Raw genomic sequence first — 11,744 nt, 5'->3', positions numbered from 1 at the left:
CTCTGAGGCACGATACGGCGTCGTATCTCGACTCAATAACTTCAATTAAACCATATTATACAGAAAACAAGCAAGAATTATATTAAAGTGAATGTTATAGTTGTGTGTTTAGGCTAATAACAATAAATCGCAGTGCTAGTGACAATTAAAAAGAGCGGGCAAAATCTGTGCAAGTGACTAAAAAATCTATTTTTAGATAGGTAACAGTGGCGCGATTATGTTTTCGTGTAGCGTGTGCGGAAATATTCCATTCAGGCGTATGATTTGAACTATTTATTCTAAAAAGTTAATTATTATTATTAAGATCTGTGTACTTTTACTTATATTATAGTAACTGGTGTAGAACATTCAATGATTACAAGTCTGACGACTGACAGCTCAGCTCACCAAGACACCACCACAGATTAACATACCTAGTAATATAATCAATGCACATATGTGAGCGTAAGAAGTGATGTGAAATTCTTGCGCTTATCGATTTGTTAGATAATTTCAAGGACACAACTATTTACTACATTGATAAATTGTATATTTCATGTATATGCTTATATTTGATTACAATAAATGAAACATGGATTCGCCAGCGAAAGAGCAAATTGAAGTACGTAGAACTACTTCAGCATCATCCAATCAACTTTATATTGACGAAGGCTTAGATTTGCCTGACGATACATTCCGTATGAGCTTGGATTACATGACAGAAATAGATCCCGCGGTTGGAGAAAAATCTACAAGTGATACTAAAACCAATTCGCCTAACGTAGAAAGAGTGGAAAGAGAAAACTTACTTACTCCTACATTATGCGAATCCCCACCAATTGTAGAAACTCCCAAACATGTCGATGATTCTAAAGAACCACAAAAACATATAAATATTCTAAAGTTATCATTATCAGCCATGAAGGAAAACGACATATTCGTTAAACCTTCCCCGATACCTCCAGAAATCATGTCACCAGCTAAAATGCTTCAATATGAAGTAGACTTCTCAAGCAGCGCTACACCGACCATGAAGCGAGCTGCTATTGATTTTAATTTTTTTAATAAATACAACTTTGAAGAGTACTTTAATGAGGAACAAGAAGGAACGCAGACAAAGAGTAATGAAGAAACTTTGGCGTATAAAGAGACGCCAGTTATTGTTAAAACCAGCACAGTTCGACACGAAATCGGGTTTGGTACGTATTCTTTTATACATACATTATTTAAATTGTGTTAATATAACGTTTTTCAGCCAGGAATATTAGTTTTGTGTACGTGCATTATCCTAATGTTGAGTTTTCTTTAGTGTCAATTCCGGCAATATATTTTGTCCTCAAACAATTCGATACGTGTTTCGCCGAGACTGAACTTCGTGCCAGATTTTGGCGACTCAACATGTCCTGAGGATGCCTCGTGTAGAGGCGAAACACGTGTCGAATTGTTTGAGGACAAATATTGGCGGAATTTACACTAAAGAAAACTCAAATCATTTGGATAATTATGGACTTCCGCAAAGTAACGCCTACTTCAATAAAAAAAAGTACGTGCATTACTCAAACAGGTTAGTTCTAAACTTAAACTTTTTTTCGACGTTTTCACAGCTGTCAAAGTCTAGACGTATAAATGATCTAAGATTTTTTTTTAATTTCTGCTAGGCAATAAGCACTTGAAATTCTACGATATTAATTGATTCTAATTCTATTCTACCTATTATTAAATTATTCAGCTGTTAGTATTATGTCTGACTATTTGAACAAAACATGTAAGTATGTATGTATTTATATTTCAATTGCCTTATTGTATAAACTAGAATTTCTTAATTACTCAAATAGTTTTTTTCAAGTAAGCCGTGCTGAGTGCTGGGGCATTTCAAGTCCGCACAATACTATGGCAATATATATTTTATGAATGCGTTACCTGCTCAGATTTTTGTTATTATAGTATGTTTATTTTTTCAAAATCAAACTTCTTATGGAGGGTGTTAGAAAAAAATTAACTGGTTTTTTTTTGCTCGCACACATATTCCGATGATTTTGACAACGATTACTCTAGTATAGCGTGAATTGATATCTATACAAGATATTTAACCAAGACGCCAGAGTAACACGAAGGTTTGTATTCAAAATAGAATAACATTTTATGTTGCGGCCACATTTTCGCGATAAGGCGAAGATTTGCGTCGTCGCGACACGTCTGGACAAGCAACACCTTCTTTAAAGGCCGGCAACGCTCCTGTGATTCCTCCGGTATTGGAAGATAATGTGGGTGGTGGTGATCTCTTAACACCAGGTGATCCTTATGCTCGTTTGTCTTCCTTTTCCAAAAAAAAACAATTCGTTAAATGATTAAAGTATACAAGTACAAAACTTTTGGAGTTATATTTGTTTTGCTATGTAAGAGAAGTAGTGCACGTGGCTTACCTGATGAGATTTTTTTTATGACAATTAGGGACGAGACGAGCAGGACGTTCAGCTGATGGTAATTGATACGCCCTGCCCATTACAATGCAGTGCCGCTCAGGATTCTTAAAAACCGAAAAATTCTGAACGTCACTACAATTGCACTCGTCTCCTTGAGACATGAGATGTTAAGTCTCATTTGCCCAGTTATTTCACTTGCTACACGTCACGTGTCACAAAGTGCGGCAACTCATACTACGCCCAAGTGGCGTACTCGAGCCAGTCTCGAACATTATGTGATGTTGAATTGCCACATGTTTTGTTAAACTTTGCTAATAATTTAAATATACAAGAAATAAGGAAGACACTGGGATTTCAAATCATCAGTAAGTATTTTGTATTTTATTAATTTCATGTAAAATAACACAAAGCGTATGTTATAAAATTTTAAGGATGCGGTTGAGTGTCAAGATTCCTAAGCTTAGTAGTTTACACTAGATACGAAAAATGTTACTGGAGCAATATAAAACGAACAAATAGGTACATAGACACACGCACATATACACAAACACACACTACACGCACACATACACATCCAAACATAAAATAAACACTATAACCGATTATAACATAATATAATAATAGATATATATATATTAAATTCGCACTCATACGCATAATATTGTTCTTATAATGTTTAAACTATACATAAATTAAGTTGAAATTCATAAGTTGATTTTTTGTATGTAAGTTAAGGTAATTTAAGTTGAAAATTCATTAGTTGTTTTTTTGTTTATATAGAGAGACCTGTAATTGGCTATTATATGTACACTAATTTTTAAGATTCATTTGTAATATTTATGCTGTTTTTTTGTCTTTTTAATAAATATTTAAAAATTTATGCATTTCAAGGGGTGCCCCTGAAGTCGGAGGGTATGGATAGAACAGCACGTTTTTGGTGCTGCCAAGTAGCGTGGTGTAGGAAGTATTTGTATTTCTCTTTGAATGGCGCTCTGGTATATTGAAAGAGGTGGTGAGCGCTATAACTTTACAGTCAGTGCATCTCTTTAACTTTCCAGCAGGTCACAGTATTGCTGGTATTCTATCATATTAAAACGATGTATTTCTTAAAACAGAAATACAAACACGCTCTAATGCAGATGCAATGAAAACTGTACAGGGAGGATATAACTTCTTGAGATTCTTGCTGGTTCTTCTCAGACCAAGGCATCCTTATTGTCTCATAAACTTGAACATTCACAAAATGTAAATTTAGATGCCATCGGTAAGATGCGTACAAATATACTATATTTACAAAACATGAATGAACTACGAGGATGTATACCAACCATACGGGCAGCATTTGGATAGCTAGACTGATCTGTTGGCTTAAATATTTGTCAGCGTTTGGGTCTCCAGTAGCCCTATTGAGGCGCGTAGATAGTACTTTGTACAGTCTCCTTGCTTCTGGGCCCCACGGGTCAAATGTCTCGACACCAAACAGCACAAAGAAGTAACACTCACTAAGACTCTTCGCAGCTAATGGGGCATAATAGGAAGAACAAAAGCGTCATTTTAAAGATTCGAAAGAGAACTATTTACTTCTAAGACAGTCAACTGGGGTGGTCGCTTGTCATTTAATGATTGGGCAACAGCTGGAGCATAGGAGCATCATAGGAGCAGACAATGGCTACATGCACTATATAGTGAGAGATGATTATACAATAATGATGCATCTATTCTCGAGTATATTATAAAAATACTCTAAATTATTTAAAAATGTTTATTCTATTGCAAAGTATGCATATAAGACAATTAAAAATGCACCATACAAAATAAAGATGACTTGGAATGTTATTAACTGGAACTGGAAGAGTGAAAGACCACAACATTGAATACAATCTATAAATAAACAATACAATTCAATTATTCATCAGAACAGGATTTTGCTTCTGCTTTGGACATTTTTCTTCTGACTTTCCAGTTTCAATCACAAACACTCTTGTCGCCTGCATTAACGTTGCTGAGTCTATTCTTCTGGAAAATGTTAGAGTGTAAACAAATTTTCAATTTTTGTTTTGAAACCCCTGCAGAAATAATTAAAACCTTTAAATTTCTTGACATAAAAAAGAAACTGCTGATATATGGGGTATTTCTGTTCAAACTATAAGTTGAATAATTGATGTCATAGCACCATACCTTGCAATTGTTTTTAATAATTGAAATAAATGGGATGCACTTCTGACCCGAATAACTATCGTCCTGTGTCGGTTTTGCCGACCCTTAGTAAATTTTTTGAAAAATAATTTCAATTTAAGCTTACTTACTTTAACTCTCTTAAGTTACTTCGTATAAAACAATTTGGCTTTAATAGGGAATGTTCAACAACGCATGAAGGTGTTGAAATTATCAAGAATATTTTAGATACCTGGGAAGAATGCACTTGGTATCTTCTGTGATTTATCTAAGCCCATTGATTGAGTTCAACATTCAACGCTGGTCAGGAAGCTAATTCACTATGGCATGGCTGATTTCATATTTAAACAATAGAATTCAGAAGGTTGATGTGAATGGCAGGAGATCTCCTGGGACTCCTCTCTGTATGTGGGTACCACAAGGGTCTATTCTTGGACCGTTCCTCTTCCTTATCTACATAAAATATAAATGATCTTCCTAATCTTATAGAAAAAACATAAGGTATTATTGTTTGCGGATGAGACTTCTTTGAAAGTGTAAAGATGCCAGATGAGATATGATGAAGTAAACGATATTCTATCTGACATCGTGTACTGGTTTAGCGCTAATAACCTATTGTTAAATAGCAAAAAAACTAAATATATAAAGTTTACTGTACCAAATGTCTTAAATGTTACTGCGAGTGTTTTGTTAAACGGCAAGGTGTTAAAACCGGTAGAATCTGCTATATTTCTTGGCATAACCATAATGTTAACACCAGTAACAAACTTAAAGTAAGTCTTTTGTGGGGCGTTGTATATTATGCTTTTACAACAAGATCCCAGTTAATGTTCAAAACAAATCTTTTACGAAATTGTTAATAACAAAAAAACAACTTATATATAATTAGATTTATTAATTAGATTGCATTAAAATACGCAATTATTTTAATACTTTTTAGTGCATATTATATCTATTGTTTTGGAATAGTTTTTTTGAAGTTACAATTACAATGGAACCACACGGGAAGCACCAGCTTTCAAATAAAAAAAGAATTATCAAAATCGGTTCACCCAGTCGAAAGTTTTGAGGTAACAAACATAAAACAAATACCGACGAATTGAGAGCCTCCTCCTTTTTTGGAGTCGGTTAAAAAACGTTTGTCTTGTAAAGGTTATTATAACATAAATGACTTTCTTAATGATAACCACTGATTAGAATAGAACGACCGCCTATAGGTTATTAAATAATAAGTTTTATTGTCGGTTTTACATTGAAACCATATTTTTATATAAAAAAAAAGGAAGCCCGCTGGGTTTGTTGCGCCCGTTCTTCTCAGGTCTGAGGCATACCTTTTGGAATGGATGGTAGTTTTTGACTTTCAATAAGTGATTTTATTTCCTCTTTTGAATAAAAATATAATTGAATTTGAACGAATTTGTTGTTTTTATAAAAATAAGTGATAAATTTACGAAATAAAAGATATACATGCATATTTCCTTTAGTTGGAGAGATGAAATTTTGACAGAGTAGGAATATTAATGTATAGGCATTAATATTGCTTCTATAATAATAATATCTTGAATTACGAACAAAAAATTTAAAATTTTCACATACCTAATCATTGTTATAGCGCCCTCTCTTATTTTAAACAGAAGGAAATACACTGTTTTAAAACAGTTCCTAAATTCTTCACAATGTAATTTTACGAAGAAAATCTTATCACAAAGATGGTAATGATATAAGCCGTATTGTAACAGCGATTATTCGTCTCTACGTGATGATAATGACATCGAAGGTTGATTGGTCGAACTTCCGTGTGTCCACGGCACATGCATAAGCTACAGTTGTGAAACTAAAGTCGTCGAAACTGCAAACACCTAGGTAGGTACATGTTATGAATCCTATTTATAACCGACTTCCAAAAGGAAGAGGTTATCAATTCGATCGGTATTTTTTTTTATGTATGTACACCGATTACTCTGAGATTTATGATCCGATTTACGTAATTCTTTTTTGATGCGAAATAGATGCCATTTGGTCCCATAAAAAAATTTACATAGTTTGGTCCAGTAGTTTTCATTTTATAAACATTTATATCAAAATTTTCGTCTACCTGGATAACATAATTGTTTTCTGTGTACGGCTTTTTTTTGTTTTCATTCAAGTTGATTATATATTATTATTAACTGACACTAAAAAGTTTAAAAAATAAAAAATAAACTACGTTTAAAAAAACCCGACTTGAAAAACTGAAAAGTATCAAATAACTAAAAATTTAATTTAATACACCTCTTATGCAAACCTTTACCATTAATAAAATTCTATTATTTGTATGTGCTATACATTGATAGCTTTGAAGTCGGTGCCAAGCCAAATGTAATAAAGGTACACACTACCTACACTCGCCACGCGTAACTTTGAGCTGGATAGCTTCGTCTAGAAAAAACAACCCAAGCGGACAGACACGCAAGGCCAGACAACCTAAATAAATATAGTAAGTAACCTGTTTATAATATTAAGTTTGATTTTGTTTAGGGCTTGGCACTGACTTAACACCTATCAATAGGTAGCACATATAAATAATAGTATTTAATGGTAAAGGTTTGCATAAGAGGTGTATTAAATTAAATTTTTAGTTATTTGATACTTTTCAGTTTTTGAAGTCGGTTTTTTTAAACGTAGTTCATTTTTTTTATTAGTACGGGCGTGGCCGTTTAGTGATCGGTGTCGTTGTAGTTACATTTTATGAATGTATAGTAATTCTTCTCGATTTTACCCGGATAGAATTTGATAAATAACTTTTAACAATAAAAAAAACAAAATGTAGCTTAAACTTTTAAAAGAATGTGTGTGCGTGTAATATTTACGCGCGTTTGAAGTTAATCTTAACAATAATCAAGAAATCACCGTTCGCGTAACGCTAGATATTTCATGCACTGGCTATGAGAGGAAGAGTTATACAGTAATACATGAAACGTAATTCACTGTACTTCTATCTTCACTAAGTTATGTCCTCCATCTTAACTTCCGTCGCCTCGCCCGATCACACTTTTCGTAACGCTCTTACTTCCAGCTTACTCCCCAAGTCAAGCGTGTATAAAGAAGTTTTACTACATTAATATTTTTTAACAAAATTGTGAATAAGGTGACAATTTAAGTACTACGCAATAATTATACGACCAATCAATATTTTTTCACATGCATTACATATAGTTTTATAAGCATTACATTAATTTATAATTCATTTAATATTTCTGAAGTGAAATCTTCGTTACGCAGGGTGAGCACTTTATATTTTTGTCTGTATTGAATTTAATATAATTATTCTGAGTTTTGTTGTGTGAAAGTGAGACTATGGATCTGTAAATAATGATTGGCATATTATTGAAATGCAAATTCAGGATTCATTGACGAATGACAATATTATTATAATCTAGACTAAAGAGCGCATTGTGAAAACGGCCGGATCAGTTTCCACACAATATTTATAATTACTATAATTATATTTACCGAAATTGTAAATGTATAAAATGAATATATACCAAAAAAAGTAGTATTCTTATTACTAACCGAGTCTGAAGTTTTCGCTTCTCTAGTCTGGTCTTAGGCCTTAACCAACTTTAGAGTTTGGACATCCACATTACCTTGCCAACGCGCGCTTTTGAATGAACGACATCAACATGGGGAAAGCACGCCACCACAGAGTACATTATTTATTATAGGTACACGGCACATCCGTGCGGGTGAATCCGTTCGACGTTGATGTCCGTTGGTAAATTCGGCTGTTGTTGATAATTAACCTAAACAATTCTTTCCAACACGTCCCGTGATATTATATGCTTTAGAAAATGCTATAGGTAATTAGGTTGCATAAACGAATGCGATACACCCTATCATATCGACCTGTGCTCGTCACAAACTGGAACACTACTTATACAATAATTAGTGTGCTGCTACTTTGCGGCAGAAATAATGTGTGTGGGCAGTCCTGCCACATGAGTAACTAAGGACAAGAGTACAAACTACAAGAGTCAAGACGCACAATTACGTCGTATTTATTTATTTTACGTAGCTATATAGTCTGTAGTAGTACGTTATAACGGTAAACGCTTCTACAAAAACGGCATGTTCAACGGCCAAACTTGATTTAATATTAGTTAACAGTTAATGGATTTGTCTAATTGAAATTTGATTAATGTCCATGTCAGAAAATCGTAATTACTACATAATATTATCCGTAATAATATTATTATTATTCCATCGAGAATCAGTCTTGATTGCTCGCCGCTCGCTCCCTATAATAATAATACATAAATTTATAATAATTCTAATGTCAAAGAAAGAGATGTTAGCAGTTGATTCATCGTTGTTCTCATTTCTCATTTCGTTTCACTCGTTGACGTCCATCTCTTTCTACCTTATGAATATTCACATATGTTGGTCTCGCTTTGTTTACCTCCACGATATTGTTTGCGTAGTACATGTAAGAATCACAGATGCTGCGAAAATTTATGTCGTTGACTATAATTTATATTACTACATTAATATTATGTCAATTTCAAAGTATGCTTAATGAGGCTTAACAACACTGTATTTTTTATTATTGGTATAGTTTTAATAAAATCTTAATAAAGTCATTAAATTGGTGCGTCAAACGCTTTTTCGTGTGTTTTGTGAGTGTATAATATATCTATTTTTATATTATTACGTGGCCGTAGTATATTAGAGCATTATTATTTCAAGCAATTTAATGAAAATTGCGAGGTATGTTGCATACGTACATTTTCTATTATTTATTGTATGTGCATTACTCTGTCACTTACAATTTCTTTTCGTGGTATTGGGTAATGTCTGCTATAATATTATTTTTAAGTATGAATTTAAAAATTCATAGTAAAAAGAGTCAATAATATCTGAATTATGTATAACTGATATATTATTGTCATAATTTGGATGTTTAAACTTACAATAATAAATGGAAGCAACACTGTGCATACCTATAAGTAAGATATATTAGTATCAAATATAGGAAATTTTAAATTATAAGTAGTTATTATATAAACTGTATATTTAGTTGGTAAGCCTTTTTCATAAAAAAAATAAATAGTGACATACCTATTTAATTGAGCGAAGCTGAGCGGAGCTCCCACCGGGTGACTCCAATTGATTTCTGTGTTAAATTGTTTCTCGCCCAATTTCTGGACCAATAATAAAAATTTTTGAACTCATAGAAAGCTTTCGAAATTTTCTAGGTTATTGTCGAGATAGAATTTTGAATTTCGACTTGATTCAATTATTTTAATTAAAAACAAACATGATTTACACGTTATTCTAAATTAGCACGCACTATAAATATTTATTTAAAAATCGAGCCGATTGATCAAATCTTGTTTGATTTATTTTGTTTTAATTGCAATTCCAAACGATTATTTTTATTGTTTTTGTTTGGATTAATTTTGTTTTGTTTTTCTACACAGACTTAGTTTACCTCGCTCCGCTCAAATATACGCCGCAGCGAAACGGTACGACGAGCGACTGTGACATCCTAGTATTTTATTGAGCGAAGCGAAGCTGAGTGGAGCTCTCACCGGGTGACTCCTATTGATTTCTGTGTTTAATTATTATCGGCGATTTCTGGACCGATTTCAAAAAGTTTTGAACTCATAAATTTTCTAGGTTATTGTCGAAACAGAATTTTGAATTTCGAATTGATTCAATTATTATAATTAAAAACAATCATTATTTACTAATTATTCTAAATTAGCACGCGCTATTTATATTAAAAATTGAGCCGATTGATTAAATCTTGTTTGATTAATTTTGTTTTATTATTGTACAAGTTTACCTCGGTTCGCTCAAATATACGCCGCGGCGGTACGACAAATGACTGCGGAATCCTAGCATAAGACACGTCCCAAAGAGCCCAGAAAATGAATAGTGGTCATAAATTCTAGTGGCAATAATTATAATAAAGTATATACCAATAAATAATAATAAATAGCTACAAAACTAAAAAAAAATGTGAGCCGTAACGGGACGCCTGGCAGATGCAAACATCGACATTATTTTGTAAAAGTAATATGCAGAAAAGAACATATTGTGATAGGAACTAAATATGTCATAATGATAAAATAAAATATTACGATGTTTTTCCAGATAACGATGACTATTTATTGAATAAATATTTATTTTCATTAAATACAAAAATTTGCGAATTTATTTCAAATCGTGACTACTTAATTCGTTTAATCAGTGACTTCGGTAATAGTTATATTCGATGTTGCCTCTGAGGATGGTATTACTGTGTCAAGGCGATGCGTCGCCACGGCATGCGTCGCCACGCCAGAAATCGGTTTTACGTGCGGCTATAGATGTTTCACATCAAAAACAAGTAACAGTACATATCTATATGGTCACAAAAAGCCACTATCTTATTTTGATATCGCCGTATGCACTAATACTTTAATGAAGAAAAATTAATATTTTTTTGGAATTCTCAATACGTACGAATGAAAAAGTCAAAAAAACACATCCTTTACGCCTTATCTCCGCTATGTGAGTCTTGTATTTTCTTAACGCATAATAATTTTTGTATTTTTTTATATTGGCTTGTTAATTATGTATGTATGCTATTTTCACCTGTAAATAAGGCATCTTGACATGTGAATGTTACTGAATATGTTTGTTTAAGTGTTAGACTTTTTAACATTTTGTTATATAAATCATACTCTTTTTTACATCACAGTAAGTTACGTCTTAAACCGTGCCGCAATTCCTATACTTCGAATACTCGGGAAGACCCAAATTACAATAGTATCGCAGCGGGTAATAGAACAATTAATCTACCACTCTACATATTACGTAAATCATTGGTTTTTGTAAGAAAAATTGATAAAACGAGATAGATGTTCACCTAGAGGTATACGCCCAGTCCATTAAAGTGCAGTGCTGCTTAGAATTATTGATTGAACCCAAAATCATGAGTGGCACTGCAATTGCACATGTCACTTCAAGACATAATAATTTGTCAAGTACATCGCATTAGCCCAGTACTTTCACTAGTTACGGTGTCCTTCAAACCGAACACTTCTACTTCACGGCAGACAACCGCGCCGCCTTGGTGCCCACCTTGCCGGTATCCTCTGCAAAAAATCTGTCCCTGGTAAAAATATTATATATTATAAT

General features: G+C 33.0%; 1 protein-coding gene across 1 annotated transcript in view; it reads left to right on the top strand.

Annotated features, from left to right (window-relative positions):
- Positions 1-11,744, top strand: part of LOC126976154 (ribosomal protein S6 kinase alpha-5-like) — a 127,730-nt gene continuing 115,986 nt past the window's right edge. Inside the window, exon 1 of the mRNA XM_050824368.1 lies at positions 1-1,178. Within this exon, the coding sequence (XP_050680325.1) occupies positions 572-1,178 (607 nt within the window). The 5' untranslated portion in view covers positions 1-571. The remainder of the gene's footprint in view (positions 1,179-11,744) is intronic.

This window comes from Leptidea sinapis, chromosome 39, assembly GCF_905404315.1.
Source record: "Leptidea sinapis chromosome 39, ilLepSina1.1, whole genome shotgun sequence".
Lineage (NCBI taxonomy): Eukaryota > Metazoa > Arthropoda > Insecta > Lepidoptera > Pieridae > Leptidea > Leptidea sinapis.
Note: the sequence above shows the minus strand (reverse complement) of the source record. Positions and strands in the feature narration are given on the sequence as shown.